The sequence below is a fragment of the Eumetopias jubatus genome, unplaced genomic scaffold, assembly GCF_037043125.1.
Source record: "Eumetopias jubatus isolate StellerSeaLion01/CBP00866 unplaced genomic scaffold, mEumJub1_p1.0 scaffold_7, whole genome shotgun sequence".
Classification (NCBI taxonomy): Eukaryota; Metazoa; Chordata; class Mammalia; order Carnivora; family Otariidae; genus Eumetopias; species Eumetopias jubatus.
Window position 1 is genome coordinate 119,597,518 of NW_028274813.1, and position 20,964 is coordinate 119,618,481.

Genomic DNA, 20,964 nt, shown 5'->3' on the forward strand with positions numbered 1-20,964 from the left:
TCTCTACAAAGGAAATAAATGGTATTTAAAACTTAACTTTAAAAACAACTTAGTACTATTTAAATTCTTGTCCCCCCCATAAAATGTTTTATATGTGTACTGACAGGGAACAATGTTTATATATATATATAGTATACACACACACACACACACACACACACACACACACACACACACACACACACACACACACACACACATATATAGTCCAGTATATAAACTGAAGGACAGGAGTATTGTAGGTAAGTCAGTGCTCAGCTCAGATTGCCTGAGTCCAGGTCCAGATCCCAGCATCACCACTCACTAGCTGTGACCCTGGTAAGTCACTGGCCCTTGCAGATCTTAGCATCCTTCTTTGGAAAATGAGAAAAATAATAGTACTAACTCATAAGGTTGACATACGGATCAAAGGTTTTAATAGAGGGGCGCCTGGGTGGCTCTGTCGTTAAGCATCTGCCTTCGGCTCAGGTCATGATCCCGGGGTCCTGGGATCGAGCCCCGCGTCGGGCTCCCTGCTCCGCGGGAAGCCTGCTTCTCCCTCCCCCACTCCCCCTGCTTGTGTTCCCTCTCTCGCTGTGTCTCTCTCTGTCAAATAAATAAATAAAATCTTAAAAAAAACAAAAGGTTTTAATAGATGAATAACAATTAGAATGGTGCTTGGCATACAATCCATGTTTATGTATGATATATAATATCCATAAATATCTTGAGAGAAATAACTAGAGATGTTTGTATATGTTTATGCATCAACGTTTTTAGAAGACCGACTTCCGGAAAGGTTTAGAATAAACTGTGAGCCATAGGGAGTAATGCCAAAGGAGATTACTTTCTTATTTTATATCATCGCATGCTATTTAATTATATTAATTACTAATATGTAAGACTTTTTAAATTACAAAAAAAAAAAGCCTCATTGAACAGTTCAATGTAGACTGTTTTGGTAGCGCTGCAGCTCGAAACCTGTTCAGGTGGGGGCCTACCAGAATTTTGTTTGGGGATAAAATGCTCTGAAAACAAAGCTGGAGGAAACTAAGTCTTGCTATAGAAAGTGACTTCCGTTAGACATCAGACACACGAGAGATTTCTATTTTTATCAAATGGAGCATTAGTTTTGAATTTTTTTTTTTATCACTGTAAGAGCTTCTGATGTTTGCTCTCAGAAAATGGGAAGCCCTGGGGAGATGAAATATTCGGAAGAGAAAAGCGACCCCCGAGGCCTGTGACAAATGGCAGCAGGAGACGGGTGAGGTCAGGACAGTCCTGGGGGAAGCTCCGGTCTGTCTCGCCTGGGGAGGCCTGGCACGGCAGGATGAGAAGCTGCCTGGGCAGGAGGCAGGAGGTCCGCCCACGTGGCCAGCTGATCAGTGGGGCCTGGGGTGGCAGTTCAGAGCTGATGGGAAGGAGGGGGTGTGTAGTCTCCCCCGATCAGAGCCGCTTCAGCAAGGTCCTCGGGCCTCTGAGTCACCCAGCTGTGAGGGCAGGCCTCACCGAAGTCCCAGCTGAGTTTTAAATAGGTATATACGGTATGGGGGGCCCAGCAGTGTCCACCCCAAACCGGCTCCAGACCACGGACGGGTGGGGCCACGTGTGCAACTGCTCCAGCCCTAAAAGCTCCTGGATGGAGAATGTGCTTTCCACTTGGACCGCGATGTTCGTTATGTTATTTGTTACGTTCGCTCGGGCAGGTGCTGTCGGCACAGATGAATCTCTTTCTGCAAAGCACGTGTATGTCTGTTTAGTCTTAGCGACAGCTGATTGTTATTGCGCTGTGCTACCTGCCGGTCAACGTCCCGGGCACTGCACCGGTGCTGGACCTTGGAACCCTCACAACACCCCAGCATTAGGAAGTGCAGACCACATCCCATTTTCAGGCTATGAAACTGAAAATCATATCGCTAGTAAGGAGCAGAGCTGTGGTGCACACCCAGTTCCTTTTTCTGAAGGTCATGGGTTTACTTACACGCTTTACCGCCTCTTCCTCCCTGTAAGGATACACAGTGTTTAGCATGAAATGGGCAAGAGTAAAATCAGAAATTGCAATAATATACAAACCCCAAAAAAGAGGGAATATGCACATACACACATGCACACAGAGTAGCTGGAAAGCGGGAATACTACCTCAGACTACAGAAGCGAGTCTTTTAAAGATGCACAGAAAACTTTTCTCTGAATGTTCTGGCCTTCACGAATTTGGAAACATAAGCAGTGACCAAGGGAGTATCCTTAGGCTACTGAGATATTTACCAGACTATTCCTATCAAGAGGAGTTCACGTGTCATATTTAATGGATACAGTTGTGACGATTTCTGAGACCTGGAGGAGTTTGTTACATGGGCTTTTTTAGGAGGGATTTTTTAATAATAGTGTGGGTCATATTCTCAGTGATGGTTTGACCAAAGGACAGATGTGAATCATTACACCCCACCGCCCATCACTGAAAGCCAAAGGACCATCACGGAAAGCCAAAGGAATGTTGTGAAGCGTCAGTTAGGAGAAGGTGTTCGATGGTGCAGACGTGAAGCTTCCCGCAGGAAGCAGCGGACAGGAGGGCCAGAGCTGGTGGCCGACAGAAAACCCAGCAAAGGCGGGTAGGCCATCGGTTCACAGAAGAGAAAATGCAGAGGGCCAATCCACACAGGGGAAGAGGCTAACAACCAGGGAAATGCAAATTAATTAAAATAACTAGGGATTTTTTTTTTTCAGCGGGTTAGCAAAATTTACATAGTGTGGCGATATCAAGTTCGGGTGGGGCTATAAGCAAAATGGCCCTTGTCATCTGCAGACGGAGTTTGCATGGGGGTCTGGGCGCCTGGAGACTCCCAGAGGAGCAGCCCGTGATGCTGAACACGCTCCTGTCCTGTGCCCCAGGGATGCCCCTGTCAGCAGGACCAGCATCCGCTCCCAAGTCAGCACCAGCACATGCGCAGGTGAAGACTTATAAAAGATGTTGAGTGCAACATTTTTCGCTGAGGTGGGAATGATTTCAGTGTCCAGGAGATGGATAGAGACTGAGTTTATTCATATGGTGAAATACTGTGCAGTGGTTATAAGTGAGCTTGATCGATACATTTTATCGACAGACCTCAAACACATAAAGGTGTACAATGATGCATGTGCTATGATAGTATTTACCGGAGTAAAACATGCTTGCACATTGTTTATGGATATTTAGACATACATATTTACACATGTACACAGCATATATAACTATAAACAATTTAATGGACATACCGAATTCTTGGCAGTAGGAGGGGTGTGGACCTCTGTGTGGGGATTATAGTGCGCTTTGATTGTATCTGTAATATTTTCTTATTAATGATAATAGTGACTGGTGGAGATAAGATAGATTACAGCAGTTGCTGACACAGTAGGAATAAGGGTGCTTGTGACACCAGGCTTTGCACTATTCTGTGTCTTTCGAATTTCTCTAAGACAGAGTGCGGGCGGGCAGGTGAGCTATGCTGTGCAGGTGAGCTAGGTTGCGCAGGGAAACGTGCTACACATACCTGCAGCCGTGGGTGTGTGTGTGTGTGTGTTCGCAACATCCGTGTGTTCTCAGGAATGATGCAGAGCATGCCTGTCCTCTGGTCCTGGCGGAGTTCCTCCCCGTCCTCACAGACACAGGTGCTCCTGCAGGTGCCCAGAGGCAGAGCTGGGCCTTTCCAAAGTGTGTCTCAGTGTCCCAGGGAGCCCTGAGCCTCAGCCCCAGACCAAGCACCTGGAAAGGGGACCCTCATCCCACTGTGGTGGGTGCCCCTATCACAAACACGTGTTCCCCTGGCGTTGCAGAACATTTCTTCCTGAGTGGACTGTGACCCCCCGACATACGTTAAAAATAGGCGCACACCTTGTCATGAGTTTGGAGAGCAATGTTCGTGTGTGTCTACTTTCAGAGCGGCATTATTTACACCGAACTTTCCTTTCTGGTTAGAATTGGCAGTAGATCTTGGATAGTAATCCTATCCCCCCTGTCATCTGTGATTCATTCATTAGTGTAGTTCATTCATTCATTCACCCACCCGCTGACATTCAACAAGTATCTGTGTCAGGCAGCATTCAGAAACAGCCCCCAGGATTCCTGCTCCCTGACGTGCTTTCCCCATGTACTCTCCCACCGAGTGTGCTGACCCTGGCAAATGGGATGAGATTTCACTCCCATGATTAGGTTCTGTTATATGGTCAAGATGAACTGATTTTGAAGATGTCATTAAGGTCTCTGAGCAGTTAACTTTGAAGTAATGGAAAGGGAGATTATCCTGGCTGGGCCTGACCTGATCAGGTGGGGTCTTTTATAAGAGCGTCCAGGATTTCCCCAGAAAAGGAGATTCAGAGCTGAAGGGGCTTTCTCTTGCTGGTCTTGAATGTGCAGACAGCCATGCTGGGGAGCGGGCCACGGAGCAGGGGAGAGAGGACCTCCCACAGCCTCAGGCAAATGAATTCTGCCAACAAGCACATGAGCTGCTCCACCCCTCACCTCAGAGGAGATGCCTGGCGACAGTTTGCCTGAGACCCGGAGCAGAGCCCCCGGCTAGGCTGTGTCTGCCCTCGCCCCACGGAAAGTGCGAGATGTTAATGCACGGTCGGTCGCTCTGGGCCATTACGCAGGGGTAGAAACGGAGCACAATACCCAGGATGTGTCAGTGGCTGGGGGCGCAGAAAGGAACAGACAGCCTTTGTTCCATAAGCACTCAGTCTGGTGGAGAAGAGAAAACGCGAAAGGCGCAATTTAGAGTGGAAAGAGGGATCCTGGAGATGGGACTAGGGGGTGCCCTTCAGTTGACCACAGCAGAGCCACCCAAACTCCTGCAGAACCCTGCCCCACACCCGCGGGAGGCGAGCCAGCCATTATCACAGGTGAAGATGGTGTGAAGTGGGGAGGGACACCTCTGTTCTTTCCCTGGGCTCCTCGGCTGGGTGGCATAAGCCTGCCATTATCCATGGCTCCGAAATCCTCTTCCACCTATACCACCTGGAGGAAGCCCGTTGTCACCAGGGGAAAATGAGGTCAACAAACAAGGAGAGCCTACAGGCGAAAAGACAGAGGATCTTGAAGGTGTTTGACCCCCAGGTCCAGCGAAGCCTGAAACCAGCTTGAATCCCATCCTTCCCGGTTAAAGGAACCAATAAACCTCGGGGATTCTGGGACCTTCTATAGAGCTGTCCTGATTCATTAATACAGATGTGCTTACAGGTGGTAGACAGTATACTAAGCTCTCCAATTTTAGTTACTCCTGCCATTCCAAAACCCGATGATTCATGTGAACTAATGAAGCACTGCGAGATCTTGAATGGCAGGCGCGTCAGTCCCGGGCGCTTATCGGGGAGGACTGAGCCCCCGTGTGCTGAAACAGACGTCCCCGGCACGGTGGTCCAAGCGGTGCGCACATGGGATGGATGACGGGTGCGGACATCTCGGAAGGGGCTCTGCCATCCAGATGAGCTGTCTGGCTTGCCTGTGATTTGTGGCCACCCGGGATGGAGGACGTTTTGGAAAGGACAGCCTAGTGGTTCAGAGGCGCTGGCCACAAGAGTCCCTGGACACAGCCCACTGGCAGGCGCCTGCTGGAGAGGGGGGCGTTGTGGTCCTGTTTCAGGGCTGCGGGTTCGTGTCTCCGTCCTGAAGGCGGGACCGATTCTGTGACTGCGACACCAGAAGAAGCCCCTAGACGTTGGAACAAACCAGGTCGTTCAGATCTGCGACCAGCTCCTGCCTGTGGATGGCCTTCCTCCTGCCCAGCTGGCCCACAGAGCTGCGGAATTTGGCCGGGCTGGGGGCGACCTGGAGGGACTGGTCATTGCCGCCGTTTTGCTGGTCGCTGCTGGACGCCGCCGACACGGAATCGGATTCGGTGAGGGAGGGCTCAACCTTGGGCTTGCCTCTGAGCTTTGGGGGATGCTGTGCAGACTGGAAATTCCGGGAGCGTGGCTTTTTGTGCCCACACACCGGCCTGTCGAGTGGAGCCTCAAAGCCATCATCCCAGGACTTGAAATGCATCCTTCTCTGGTGCTCGGGAACCAGGGTCTGACTTTCTGACCTGTCGCCGACATAAAGATGAGGAGCCCCTTGGAGGCCTCTCAGGGACTGGGGGTGGAGAGACCATTGAACCAACTCTCTCCTCGGGGCATTCTCCTCTTCTTCGCTCAGCTGTGGAGAGTGCCCCTGCTGGGGGGCCCAGGACACACCTTGTCGCCTGGTCCTGGGGCACATCTCCACCATGTGCCCTAAGGCATCCATCCTGAAATGTCTCTCTGGCCAGAAAGTGGGATGGGGTTTTTGGCGAGAGTCTCGTTCATTAATGATGTAGTATCTGGGGGCGCAGGCCCTGGGACCACGCGGCACCACGACCGAGAGCCCCGGTCCACGAAGAGGGGGGTCGATCTGCTGAAAGTCTCTTCGGAAAAGAGGTTCTGAGTGAACAACTTCAGCGTGCTTCATCCGCATCCTGGGGGAGCAGGACCTGTTCTCGTGCTGGTCACCTGCCCTCGTGCTCCGACCACGCAGACACCTGTAAGACAGGTGGTGAGGCCCCCCAAGCCCTCGGTGCCGGCCGAGCCCGTGCCTTGGGAGCGCGGCGAGCGGGGGCAGCGGCACCCTTGGCCTGTTCGCTGACCCATGTCCCAGACTGTTAACGCGTGTTCTGCGGGTGGCCGCATGGGAGCGTTTGGGGAACGCGGTTACACAGATGTCTTTACTCCTGGGATTCTCAGAGCCCTTCATGGAATGATGGAATGACGTGCCCAGTGACTCTCCACGGAGGGGGTAGGACGTAGGGGGTTTGCTAATATATTTCATGAGGGAGCCCCCTTTCATCCAGGAGCACATAGTGGGACTAACATTTGTGGAGTGCCTGTTAGGAGCGCTGCCCCTCACTGTCTCGGCGAGGCACCTAGCTGTCCGGCTGCTCGGGCCGCCCACCCAATGGAACGGAGTCCCTCCTCCTTGTCAAGGCCCCACAGATACATGAAGACAACCCTCCTATAGCAAGATTTCCAGTCCTCTGTTAACCTAGCCATTGTCTTTAAGGAAAAAAGCCAAAACCCCAACATACCGTAACCCCTGTATTTTAGCCGTGTGGCATTCACTGTGTCACATTCAGATCCGATACAGTTTTCTATGTGAGTTTTGGGTCAGTGCATCTTCCGGAAGCCCCACCTCCATGAAGGAGACCCAGGGTTCAGATCCGATACAGTTTTCTATGTGAGTTTGGGTCAGTGCATCTTCCGGAAGCCCCACCTCCATGAAGGAGACCCAGGGTTCAGATCCGATACAGTTTTCTATGTGAGTTTGGGTCAGTGCATCTTCCGGAAGCCCCACCTCCATGAAGGAGACCCAGGGTTCAGATCCGATACAGTTTTCTATGTGAGTTTGGGTCAGTGCATCTTCCGGAAGCCCCACCTCCATGAAGGAGACCCAGGGTTCGACCCATGTCGTCTGCGCAAGTAAAGCCGAGACAACTGACCCCGTGTAATACAGAGCGATCTCGTCACTAACTTGGCCAGCCTAGAGCTAAAATATAAAAGATCTTGCCAATACTATGGCCGCTGTGAAGTTAAAAAATAATAAAGAAACAATTATAAAAGGCATTTCCCCCCCTTGGGCTATAGAAATACATACCCTAGGTTGGCAGGAACGTTTGCTTAGAGGTTATCTGGCAGAAGGCCCAGGAGGAAGAATGTCCTGTCGGACACACTTTGTCTCATAGCCACTGGCCCCGGGGCCTTCTGGCAGAATTGGAATCGGATGGCCCCGGCCCCCTGAAACCACTGAGACCCTCAGATCCCTAAGGGCTTCTTATCCTGTACTTTATGGTCCTGAGCCCTCCCTGGCAGGTGTCACGGCCAGGGAGGCGGGTTTCCTGCTGTGCTGCGGGTCAGCTCACCTGTTAGCGTCCTGCTCCAGCCTGGATTGGGAGGTGCCAGGAAGAGGTGAGCTGGGGCTGCCGAGGCCTGGCTGGGGACTCGGGGGCGTGCGTTGGGCGGTGGTCTCCCCCCTGCCTCTCTTGCTGCTGGATGAGTCCAAACTGACCACGGTGCCATTGCTCTGGGGCGCCACCGAGTGAGCCGAGGACAGCCGGCTGCTGAGGTCACTGTCCTTTGGCAGCCTCATGCTGCTTTCCTCTTGGGTTTGGATTCGGGCTGCAGGGGGAGGGTAGGATGTGAGGAGGGCGTGACGCATGCAGGCTGATGGAGCAGCAAGCGTGTGCTGACTTCCAGCTGCTGGGTCTGCAAACAAGTGTATGTGCTCGCAGATACACCCCTCCCTCGGGCAATACCGTGGTCCCTCAGGGGCTCCAAGGGGCAGCTGAGCTTCCCTCGAGCTATCCCTGCCCACTTGCCTCCCTTCCGGCCACACCAGCCTTCTGCTTTCTGTTTTCCTTCTTTCTGTAAGGAGGCTCTGTCCTCTTCCCTCAGGGAGCCTGGGTGGGAGCAAGTTTGTCCAGGTGCTGCTGGAGAATTGGGATAGAGCAGGTGTGCCCGCTGTGTGGGTGGCTGGGTGTGCCCATCTGGCCTTGCCCTGCGTGCGGGAGGGGGACAGAGGGGCATGCCCTCGGGCGGCTGGACCCTGGGGTGGAGACTCGGGGAGGGGTCTTGCCAGGAAGAAATGGCCACTGGGAAAGACACAAGAGTGAACAAGACAAAGACATTCTCAGGGGTTTTCTCCAGATTTCTGGGTTTCTTTTCCTCCCCTACCTCAAAACTTCCTTCTGCTTTCAGACATGTTTTGGTGTTATTCACAGGCCTGGGTATGATGTAAAAATTGTAAACTTAAGCCAAGATTTATAACCCTAGATTTTATTTCATTGTGCCTAGTTAACTGTGAAAACCACAGTTTATCATTGGTGGTATACCATAAACTGCTGTGTTTTTAAATGTGTCACTGACCGAGACACCTGGCCTTTCTGTTTCTACTCACCTTCTACCATTTGGGCAACCTTCTTTTTATCTTCAGATCTGGCCTAAAATACAAATGATAAGCATATGTTTGTTTTGGATATAGCAGGAAGAAATAATAATACTAATCTTGGGTGGAGAGTGGGGGGAGATTTATGTGTCATACGTCATGTCCCTACACCTGTTGTCACTTGGGGACAGCATACTCGGGACTCAGACCTGTTACTTGAATGAATAATGCTGACACCCAAGAGCTGAAGTTTTACCTAGCAAGTTTTATTTTTAGACCATGTTTAGACTCTGCCGATATGGTTAACCTGAAACACAAAAGAGAAAGTATAGATTGACAACAGGGGAAATGTATGTTTCCCCAAAAATGCCCTTTGCAGCTCCAAATTCATTTCTTATTCGATTGCTTCTGGAACTGTTTCTTTACATGAATTGATATTCATGGAGTATGCTTTCAAAAACTGAAAAAGGCAGATATTTCTTGCACAGAGTTCTGGGACTGGGGTGGGGCAAGGGACACACCCACTCCCAGCTTTGTGGGGCAGTGTCACCATGAGCCTGAGGGCCGGTGCCTCCCTTGCCTCCCCCTGTCCTGGCCTGGTGTGGGGTCGGGGGGGGGGGGCGGGCGGCGCGGTGTGCAGAGACTGGACCTGTCGGCCTCCCTCTGACCGTTCTGAGAGCGAAGTCCCAGACGGTAGAGAGGATAGTGACGACCAGAGTCTAAAAGTCATGGAAAAGTTGTGTCTTTGGGTCCAAGCAGAGCGGGTGGGCTCAGATGTCCAGGTTGACACAGGCTGGGGCAGCCACGAGAGGGCGCCAAAGTGCTCAGGGCATCAGCAAGGCCCCTGGGAGAGGAAAAGCCGGAGTCTGTTAGTTTCTGGGCAGATGGCAGCTGTCCCTGGGTGTTCTTAGAAATAACTCTGCAGAGCCTGGGGGAGGCGTGGCCTTACGCCCCCGGGGTGGCCAAGACTCATCGTGATTTGGAAACAGGACCTCACCCGTATTCCCTTGCTGGCCAGACCTGGCGTGTGGCTGACACACATGACAAGGCAAAGACGATCTGATACTTGCATTTTGGATCTGCATTCGGAGCTGCTGGTTGCTGAGCTTTAAGGACCTTGCGATGCTCTGAAGGTAATAGATGAGCATGCTGGAACAGAGCATGGGCCATGAGTGAGCCCCACCCGGGGTCTGGGCTCAGGGCACCTTCCCTGCCAGGCTGGTGGGCAGGCACCAGAGGTCCCCAGGTTCCATGTGGGGGAACCACCCCACCCCCACCCTCAAGGAGGAAGGTGTGAGTGAAGGCTCAAGCTGGCCAGCATCAGGAGGGGGCTGCTTTCCTTCTTCCTCTTGGTTTTCCCAGCGACCTCCTCTGACCTGGACTTCTGCAGAGTCGTAAGGATAAGGAAGGGGTGGGGACGGGAGGGGCGTTTTACAGTGTATCATGCTATGAGTGCTGGACCCGCGCGCCGCTCTGTTTCCTCTAAATCAAAAACAAGCAGAAGCTACCCAGCTGCATTGTGAGGCCCCTTTCTGAGATTATTTCAACTTCTGTCCAATGGGACAATGGTAATGACGTGCAGCCCCATTGTTGTGGCCCCAGCGATTGCCCAAATGCGGCTGAGGAATCAGGACCCCCGGACTTCCCCGGCTCCTGTGTGATTCAGTCCCTGCCCGGATCATCAGGCTCTGTACGTGACTTTGCAATGAAGTCATCGATTTTCTATAATTATTGGAAAGCAGCGCTCCTCTGTTGGCCAAGCTGGCTGGGAGGTCGTGCATGCTACTCACAAAAGCAGAAGCACGGCAGGCAGGATGACCACAGGGCTGCTGACGTAGCCCACCACGGAGCCAAACCACGCGGGGAAGTCCTTCTCGATCGTTTCCGACACGATGTCATACATTTTCTCCTGTCCACTGCGAGAAAAGACGTAACTCCAGATGGGATCGCTCTGAGCAGAAGGATGTGGCAAAGCCATCAAGAAACAGCTATAAGGCTAGAGGTCCTGTCCTCAAAGTCAGTTACAGAGGTATGGCAAACACCCCGATCTGAGGGATACGTAACACTCCTAAGATTTTATAGGAACTAACTGATTGATATTAGATTTGAAGGGGGCATCAGTGACCACAGTGTGTGTGTGTGTGTGTGTGTGTGTGTGTGTGTGTGTGTTTAATAATGTATACAAACCTGGCCTCTAAATGTCGTATATGGTTTTGAAACTGACCTAAAGCAAATGCTAGGTAGAGATGTCTAGAAATCGCTACCATGATGCGGATAGATAAATAACGTAGAATCAGAAGTGACGTGGCTTATCTGACCAGACAGATTTCTCTGTAGCACAGGAGCTAAGCCCCTGCCCATGTTGCTTTTAACTGAGTTGTCTGTATCTTTTCGAGATGAGCACAGAGGGGAGCCTCTCTGAGGGCAGCCTGCTGTCAAGAAAAGAGCACTGGTCTTGGATTCACCAGCTGTGGTTCGAGCTCTTTCTCTGCTGCTGACCTGTTCTATCAGTCAGGAAGGGAATTCGTTTCCATGCAGGGGCCCTTCCCCTAGAGCCGTTAGTCGCTCCAGGCAGAGCAGACAGAACAAAGTAACTTACCTGAACGGCCCGCAATTTAGAGACGGCTTGTACCGAACAATAGCAAAAATGGTTGGCAGCATGCACAGGAAGAGCATGAACAGGAGCATCGCCAGGTAGAAGTTGTTGGATCTGCAAAGAAACCGCATGCCACGTGGTGAGTTCCTTCTGTGGCCGGCTGCTGCTGATGCATGTGCCCAGAGAACCAATACCAAAACCATACCTCTGACCCATTATGAACAGAAAAGTCTTCCTCCCGCTGTTACCTAGGAAAGGGTCTGTCATAGGGTTGCTGGCAGCTTTAGCAAACTAGAAATCGGTGCCCAAAGGGACTTCATAGATGGTCCAGCCCCGGCTGTTCATCTACTAAACATTTGCTGAGTACCTGTCCACCTCAAACCAAGAGAGTGGCAAACCCTTGGTCATCCCCACAGAAGCTTGACTCACTGAAAAATCTTAGAACGTTTGCTCCATCCACCTGGCTCCCTACCTGATGGATCCCCCCTCCTGTTCCCAGCCTCGAACTTGTCTCCTATGTCTAAGGATGGTTAGGCTCCTCTCTCACTTGGATGTGGTTTTTGCCCAACCTCTTATCCTCTCTGCTTTCTGGCTGCTCAGGGTGATTGTTCTGCTTGATTAAGCCCTGGGCCCTGAGCTCTACGCTGGTATCAGGGAACTTGGCTGCCCAGGTGTCCCCAGAAATGGCTCCGAATTATTGGGTGTGCCAGGCCCTGCACACAGCTCTGGGAAGAGGATGAGTGGTCAATCTAGAGATGGTCAGCTGGCGCTCTTTGTCTCTCTGTATGTCTCTCTCTCTCTCTTTAGTGAAATAGACTGGACTAGAAGAGAATAGAAAATATCAGAGCACATACAAGGTAGTAAGCAGGTGAACGTTAATTGTTAATTTGTGAAACCTTCTCTATGTCCTATATATAGGTATATATGTGAATGAATATAATGAATATGCACACATACTATATATGGGGGGTGCCTATATTTATATTCATTTATATATGTGTGTATATATATGCATATACATATATATATGCATGCACATATAAAATATATAAAAACATATACATATGTACAAATGTATGCCTGTACACGTGTCCTGGTCACCAGATAAAATATAAATACATTGTCATGTAAGCATTTCATGGTCAAAAGTTTGAAAGCCACTGATACAAACCCACAGAAATAACTATTATGTCAAAATAAAACAATGGGGCTCTGATCGATGTGTTCAAAGTGTGCTATGAATTCACCAAAATGGCTAAAATGAAAACACAAGCGCCCTGCGAGCTGACCGCAGCACCCCGAGTGTATCCCCAACAAAGACACCGAGGAGCCTGCCCAAGGCAACATTATCCTTTCTAGCCAACAGCTGGGAACGACCCATGTGCCTACCAGCAGGAGTGTGGATAAAGACATTGGGGTGTTTTCCTCCATGAGCTGAATCTCCCCAGCACAAAACTGAGGGAGGAAAGCCTGAGACTGAAGAGCCCAGAGTGTGTGCACCTCCATTTAAGTAAAGGAAAGAACTGGGAACCATTAATGCCCTCAGAAGTTGGTAGCAAGTGGAATTGAGTACAAGGGGTGGGGGCCTCTGGGCGTTTTTCTTGTTCCGTGTCTTGATCTGGGTGCTGGTTACATGTGTTCGGTTTGTGAACATCCATCAGAATGGACATTTATGCCTTGTGCATTTTCTAAATGGTTATTAAACCAGTAAAAAGTTAAAAAAAAAAGAGGGGTAATGATTCAATCTGAGGGCGGGGCGTTGGAAGTGGTTTCAGGGACGAGATAAAATGGGGGGCCAGACAAGAGCTTGAGAGGCAGGCCGCTGGAGAGCCCCGTGCTGGGGGTCGCCCTGCGAGTGAAGAGGGTGCAGATGGCGGACGTTCTCTGTGTGGGGCAGACTTGCTTCTCACTGACCTGGAGGCTCGGAACACTTGCTGGTGAGGCACGTTGCAGGTCAGCACAGCCCAGCTCCTCAGGTACATGAGCCCGATCAGTTTGAGGACGTTGAATGCGGGGAGGCATGGGGAGAAGAAAGCCCCCATCCTGGAGCCATGGAGGAAAGCTGGTTAGCATCCCGGCCTCCTCCCGCCCATCGCGGGTCTGAGACTTTGGGGTTTCTACCCTATGCCTGAGGACCTAGAGAAGCCGCAGAGAGGTCTATGGACCCAGCCCTCCAGCCGGGGTCCCCTTGTACAGCACCCCATGTGCACCTGCGTACCCTGAGCTCATCTCTCCCTCTGCTCTTGGCGAGGGGTGACTACGGCCGACCCCACTGTCTGAAGGTTTGCGTTACGCCACTCTGCTTTTATGACAGACTGACCTTAGTATCTGTTTTCACTAATAGAAAGAAATCCGAAAAGGATCTTTGCTTTTACAAAACGGTAGAGTAGGCCCCCCTTCTCTACAGGGGTTCATTCCAAGACCCTGGGTGGGTGCCCAGAACAGCAGATAGAGCTGAACCCTATAGAGACTGTTTTTCCCTGTATGTAGTACACACCTATGATAAAGTTGAGTGTATAAATTAGGCGCCGTGGGAGATTAACAACTCACAATAAAATAGAGCAATATGATAATGATATACTGTAATAAAAGGTATACGAATGTGGCTTCTCCCTCTCAAAGTATCTCATGGATCATACTCACCTTTCCTCTTGTGATGATGTGAGATTAATGTAGTTATCAAAGTGCCTGATATCTAGCAAATATTAAATACATGTTATGCATTATCTTTAATACTGTATTTGTGAAAATTTTGCAAAATGGAGCGGACTCTAAGGATATAGAATTTGATTGAAGAAATATTAGTTGATGCCTCTCTATTCCCTGCCTTTTGCTGTATGACTATGAAGAGAGGTTGTGTTTTCCAAATGTATGGAGCATTCAAAAAGAGAGGTATGGAAACTTCCTTTTCTTTGCTTGCTTGTATTTTAACAAACAGCACTGCACGAGATCCCTCTGGGGGCGGAGGGATGACTCAGGGAGTTCCCTGCTGTGCACACACACACACGGACACGTCTGTGTGGATCCCATGGCCCCCTTTGGGTGCTCAGCATCTTTAGAAACAGGATTGTCTTGGCCAGGAGTTGCCGGCATGAGCAGATCGCCCATTTCGGGCCTCACGCTAGGATGGGTCTGTTGGTCTGGAGGGTGGTTCGGTGTCTCAGTGAAAATATAGAGGCACATGGGAGGGAGAGTGTGGGGCTGAAGGCAGGCCTGGTCCCGGCTGTGACACGTCACTTCTGGGTCCCCTGCTGGGGACTCAGCAGCCTCTCCTCCCAGCTTAGACCCTCCCCAGCAGCTTATTCGAATGATTCTTGTGTGTGTGTGTGTGTGTGTGTGTGTGTGTGTGTGTGTGTGTGTATAGGCAATGACCAGTAGTGGCCTAAACACAGACTATTTCCTTCATCGTTCCTTTCTGCAAAATGCTTGGAAAGCCATTACTACAATTATTATGCCAGCAAAATGGTTTCATTAGGAACAGTTTATGTCCTTCCTGATTCTTATGGCTGTTTATTACAGGCATGTCCCGTCCAGACCAAGTAAATCAAAATCTTATCCCAGAGGAGATGCAAGCAGAGGCAATAAGAAGCTTTGGTACCTACCAGATCATTCCTTGGTTGTAGACTAAATGTAACACGTTCTCCGCTATTTTGAATTCCCCATATTCAGGCTACAAGAGAAAATGAACTTTTGCATCCAAAAAACCCTCCGTGGTTCTTTGCACAAACCAGGTCATGATAGTCACATGCAGAGGATCCTTTGCTCCCACGGACAGGGAGAGATCGCCCTAGCAACCAGTGTGAGAACGAGAAGGAGACTCAGCTCTGTGCGCCCTCCCCTGCCCCCTCCTGTGTTCCAGCCACGTCAGCAAAGGGGGAATCTAGCCATCGGAAGGTCCCCAGGGGGCTCTGCATCTCACTTACAAACTTGCTTTCCAGGTCCCAACACCAGTAGTCACTTAAGTACCGGACGAAAAGTCCTCGGAAGAAGTCTATGAGCAGGATGCTGGCCACAGTGAAGAGCATGTCGATGATGGAAAGCTTCAGCATCTCCTGGAACACAAAGCGTCCCTAGTGCTGTCACGTCCTGCTCGCCACCACCCACCTCTTCCTGCAGGGCCCCCCTTCTGCCAATTCCACGGGCCCCCCGCATCTTCCTGTCCAGCACATCACAGGGGCTCAACACATAGTTGTTAATTTGAAGTTGAATTTCAATGTCTGAGGCCAACTCTTCAGGAAACCAGGATGGAGCCCGAGCCACGAGAGACCACTTGGGGTCGGTGGTTCAAGTTCAGGGGGCAATACCTCGGGCTGAGAGTCTCTGCACAAGATCCCGTGTGGAAGGCAGAAGGCAGAGCCGTTCAGAACACTCCAGGGTCTGGAGCAGATGCCTGGGTTCAGGTCTTCCTTCTGCTCCTACTATCTGTGTCCTTGGGCAACTTACTTCAACTCTTGAGCCTCGGTTTCCCCATTTATGCCTATGAGGAGGATACCGGGATCCTCATGAGGACTCGGCCCTTAAAACAGGGCCAGCAGGGGCGCCAGGGTGGCTCAGTCAGTGGAGCATCTGACTCCTGATTTCAGCTAAGGTCTTGATCTCAGGGTCCCGGGATCGAGTCCCACACTGGGCTCCACACTCAGCACAGAGTCAGCTTGGGATTCTCCCTCTCCCTCTGCCTCTGTCCCCACTTGTGCTCTCTCTCTCTCTCTCTCCCGCCCCCAAATAAATAAATCTTAAAGAAAAACAAAAACCAGGGCCAGCACATATTTCACACTGGGTGGGTCCATGTGCTGATTGTTACTCTTGATCTGAGGAAATCATAAACCTTCACTGAATCTTGCTTTCCTTTTCTGCAAAACAGAGATGATGGATGACACTCCAGCAGTAAGTGACGTCATGATGGGTGTGGAGGAGGGGCTTTATAAGGCAGAAAGGGAGCCACCTGCCCGACGTATGTCTCCCAGCACTGGTCTTGTGGACGCTGGGTGTAGACGGTGGTCTTGTTGGCCTCCGAGAGGGGCAAAGTGTAAGCTGGAACGCTGGTCTCTTCTGGGGCCCACGTGCTGTTTCTCGGGAGCCCTGTCCCCGGCCCAGGTGTGGACCATTTCTCTTCTTCAGGGGCCGTCCTGGTGGCCAAGAAGATGGTAGAATCCATCCAGTGGCTTGTGTTATTTTTGGTGGCAGCTTCCTGTGGAGGGTGGGAAGAAGGAAAAAAAGATCATCTACGTATTTGTAAATAAGCATCATAGACACCAACCCAGGATATCGCTGCATCGCTTGGGAATAATCTCTCTCTCCCTTTCTCTCTTTCTCACTATAACCCTGTCTCTCCGTCTCCATTTGTCTCGCCTCTCTCCCAGGCCAGCTCCACCTCGCAGCTGGCCCTGACAATGAACACAGGGTCAGAATGGACAGTATTTATTGCTCCTTAGTGAGTGTTGGAGACCGCCCAAGGTTAACACCTGCTGTATCTTCTCACCCTCAGAAGTGTGTCAGGTCGGACTCATCATCCCTTGCTACAACTGAGGAGCTTGAAGCTCAGCCTGGCTCAAGAGGAACACTCCAGGTGGGTCTGCTAGCAGGTGGCGGGTAAGGACCCTGTCTATGTGACACCAAAACTGCTAGTCTCCACGGCCGGTTCTGCCCTGTGAGCCTCTGGAATGTGACGCTCTGGGAAACCTCCTGCTCCCCGCTACTTGCCCCTCCTGGCCGGTGGGATGCCCTCACAGGTGGGGCAGCTTTACTGTGGGCTGCAAAACGACCCTCGGATGGGAGCAGAAACCCCTGCGGAGTGGGGTGGGGGACCCAGTCTGCACTGTTCCCCACGAGTGCTCATTTTCTCCCAATTTGCTAAATGACTCCACAGCCTGCTTCCCTTCCTGGGATCACTTGCGATCGCTGTGGATAGCTTATCCTGACGGAGCTCCTGGAAGTGGGGTGGCGCCATCACAGAGAGCTGGACTCAGAAGTCCCGGGCTCTCCTCCCAGCAGGGTCACTCACTCGCCCCAAATCCCGGCCTTGGTTTCTTTACCTTGGAAATGGGGCTAATTCTCCTCTTTTTACCTCAAGATGACCACAGCTGAGTTGAGTTTTGAACATGGTGTACGGAGTGCAAGTATCAGCGGTGATGATGTCCACAGGGACGGTCCTGGCGTGCGTGTGCACGTGTGTGGGCATGTGCACATGTATGCACGTGTGCGGCCGCAGGGAGTGGGCCTCCACCCAGGACGGGCACTCACCTCGGTGCTCATGCTGTTGACTTTGTCCAGGAGCGCAATGATCAGGCTGTAAAGGTTCCCCAGGTACAGCACAAGGACCCTGAAAGCACAAGCCCCCCTCGAGAGACAAGACCGCACACGAGAGCCCACGGGCCAGACGTGCCACCAGCCAGGAGGGACTCTCATGGTCCTGCTAAGCCAGTGGCCGCCACACTTGGTTTCCTTCAGAATCGTGGGGGAGGGGGGCATTTAAAAAATACAGAATTCCAGAACCCATCCTGCTATAGTCAGGCTGGATGGGGTCTGGGGACCCCTTTCTAGCCTTCCCTGGTGAGCCCACTGCGGCCCATGCTTGGCTCGGCATTTTAGGACTGCTCGTGTTGCAGAAAGAGTGTGAGCTGAGGAAGTGGGGCTCTGAAGTGTCGTGAGTTCTGGTGTCTAACGTGGTTTTCCAGGCAGGCTCTCACAGCTCTGTGAGGCATGCATGATTATAACCCCTGCTTAAGGACAAGTAGATTGAAACATGGAGGGGAGGGGCAGGCGAGCTGCTCAGGTTCGAACAGCTTGCAAAAGGCAGAACACAATTTCGGGATCTCGGGGTCTGCTTGTGAAATGCAGGCTAAGCGGTCGGCGGCTCTGGGGGCTGCAGGCAGCTGTGAGCAGGTGGGATCTGCTGGTCAGCAATCCGAGACTTGCTGCCACCCTCCTTGGAGCCGGAAGGTTTTGGAAGCATCATGGAATTTCCCAGGACATAGCCTTGCATCTTATCAGAAACGTGTCTGGGACAGCGAGATGGGAAAGGACAGCGGCAGGTTCACCAACACCCCCCACAGACACTGATTCGCATTTAGGGGGTCAGGAAACCAATAGAGGTGGGTGAAAAAGAGAGAGCAGTTTTATCCTGAGGACAAGACTCCAAGTTGAAACTTTGCGTGGCCCCCCGCCATTCCACAGGGGCAGGGCTGACCAACACCTGTGTGGGAGCGAGCCGAGGGCCTCGGGGGCATCGCTATGGCCGGCCCTGGCTCTCCCCATGACTCCCTGCACACCGAGCGGGGCCTGTCCCTCTCTGCATTCAGGGTCCGTAGCATAGGGCCAGACCCTCGGCGTGTGCGCAGAAGTGCTGCCTGATGAAGAACGGGAGGATTTGCTCCCCCTGTCCTGCTCTGGTGCTCACTGCGTCTTGGACAGAAAGTGACGGGGTGGCTGGTGAACTAAATGGGACTTAATGGAACTAAAATAATATGTTTTGCTCTTATTACCAGAATGAGCCCTCATTCGTCCGGGGCGCGCGTTTCTTGATACCTCTGTTTCTCTAGTTTTAAATGTGAATAACGAGACCAATCTGTGTAATAGGATTGCTGTTAGAACAAATGCAATAATAGAATTGATCCTCCCAGTATGTGCTGGGGAGGAAGGAGCTGAGGAAGACGCTTCTCCCTCGGGTCAAGATCAGTGCTGAGCAGAGTAGGAAGACCCAGGTTCCAGCCAGGGGCCGATGAGGATCTTGAGAATCTCAGCCCCGAGCCACCCAGGGCGGGGAGGTTTCCACAGACCCCTGGCTCTTTTTAGTCCTGTTTTCCTACCTTTGAAATGACAGTTGGATTTCAGGGAATGGCGAACGACAGCCTTCAGGCCACATCCTAGCCTTACCTATTTTTGTAACTAAGTTGTAAGGGACATGGCCACATGCCCTCATTGACAGATCGCCCCTGGCCACTTTCATGCTAACCCAGTCAGGCCCGCCAGCACCACTTGCTCTCCTGTCCACCCCCTGTTCTGGCACCAGCCTGTCCACTCCTCTTTCCCTACCCCCTTTCTCTCCTCCTCCCCTCCCCCTTTCTCCCCTGTGGCATCCCATTTTCCTGGAGCATCCCGCTTTCCTTGAGATGCATCCAGAGGGGAAGCTCCATGGTAGGTTGGGGGGGGCGGTGCAGCAAAGCAAGCCTGGCTCTCGAGGGACGTGGGTTCCCAGCGTGGCGGGCACGCGAGGGCCGCCCCACGTGGCAGTTCCCACAGGGCTCTAGTACCTTGCTAGCTGGAAGCGCAGCGTGGTTCGTGGGTGGTACATCTCCAGGGCGGCGATGAGATCAAAGGCTGATGGCGCCAGCATGGTGACCAGGGAGACCACGACGCTCACCTGCCGAGAGGGTGCATGCCAGCCGTGAGTCCCGGGTTCCCTGGCCTGGCCCCACCTACCTCACACCGGCCTCCTGGTCTACCATTCGGTCAGTGGGCGCTCCGAGGGCTGTGCGGTTCCTACACGGAAAACCTCCCCCAAATCCCTGCCAGTTAGCTGTTTCCCAGAGGCCACCACCACTTTGTCGTGGGTTTATTCCTGTTAGGCACTGTCCTTAAACCGAGATGCTCACAATTGCCCCTAGGGGTTCACGAGCATTTCGGCCACATTTCCCAACTACCCTGCCGTTCTGCTTACCTTGGGTGGCAGATGGAGGTGGCCCCAACTATTACAAATAGGAAAGGGGGGTGGGCTGACAGGTAATGGAATATTCTTTCTGTGTGTGGAAGAGAATTATCTAGAGGATTATGCCTGGCTATTGTTTGTCTGCACTTCAGGCAACCAAAGAGGACATTTTGTTGGTAACGTGGAGGTGAGACCTAAAGAAAGATGTAATTTCTGAATAGGACCTTAAAAAACATGATCTATCTGCAAACACACAAGCACATATTTACATAACCCACTTAACTGGCATGAAATAGAAGGAGGTCTGAAAAGAGGACTTAATGTAGTCTCAGATTCTGAACAATTTTACTGAACGTTGAGGATAAACTGTAAGCATCATGTCACCTACATGCTTTGCTTTACAGATCCCATGGATGACACTCCTTTCCACCGCAGTGGTCGGAGAGATGGCTTCCATGCTTCGTCTGCCTTTCCAGTCTTTGCAGGAAAAGCGAATGCAGTAGTCTTATTGCAAATATTAAGAATTATAAGACTGTTCTTAACTCTCCCCTTGGCCATTTCCCATCATGGGGATATTCACATACACGAAGGGAAGAGATCTTTCAGCAAACAAACATGGTTTGGGAAACACTGTAATTCAGAAAAACAGAAACGACCCGAGTGTTCAAGAGCTGGCCCTCGGTCAACTGTGACATGTGCCGTGGAAAACATTCGGGCACGGTAGCCAATCCGCAGGGGAAGTCCATTTCTGGAAACGCACCATTCGAGAACAGCCGAGCCCAGTCGGCAAGACCCAAAGGTAAGCAATGGGATGAACGCTTG

General features: G+C 51.5%; 1 protein-coding gene across 2 annotated transcripts in view; it reads right to left on the bottom strand.

The window, feature by feature from the left end:
- Positions 1 to 5,662: 5,662 nt before the first annotated feature.
- The window catches only part of TMC3 (transmembrane channel like 3), a 38,732-nt gene continuing 23,430 nt past the window's right edge, over positions 5,663 to 20,964 (bottom strand). Inside the window, exons 11-23 of one of the 2 annotated variants that reach the window (XM_088025149.1) lie at positions 19,748 to 19,857; positions 17,739 to 17,817; positions 16,441 to 16,686; positions 15,422 to 15,550; positions 15,101 to 15,168; positions 13,413 to 13,541; positions 11,502 to 11,612; positions 10,693 to 10,818; positions 9,973 to 10,051; positions 8,915 to 8,957; positions 7,881 to 8,136; positions 7,705 to 7,722; positions 5,663 to 6,488 (exon numbers count right to left, since the gene is read on the bottom strand). In XM_088025149.1, the coding sequence (XP_087881275.1) occupies positions 5,663 to 6,488; positions 7,705 to 7,722; positions 7,881 to 8,136; positions 8,915 to 8,957; positions 9,973 to 10,051; positions 10,693 to 10,818; positions 11,502 to 11,612; positions 13,413 to 13,541; positions 15,101 to 15,168; positions 15,422 to 15,550; positions 16,441 to 16,686; positions 17,739 to 17,817; positions 19,748 to 19,857 (2,220 nt within the window). Of the gene's footprint in view, positions 6,507 to 7,704; positions 7,723 to 7,880; positions 8,137 to 8,914; positions 8,958 to 9,972; positions 10,052 to 10,692; positions 10,819 to 11,501; positions 11,613 to 13,412; positions 13,542 to 15,100; positions 15,169 to 15,421; positions 15,551 to 16,440; positions 16,687 to 17,738; positions 17,818 to 19,747; positions 19,858 to 20,964 lie in introns of both variants that reach the window. The other variant, XM_028089411.2, reaches the window with a different exon arrangement.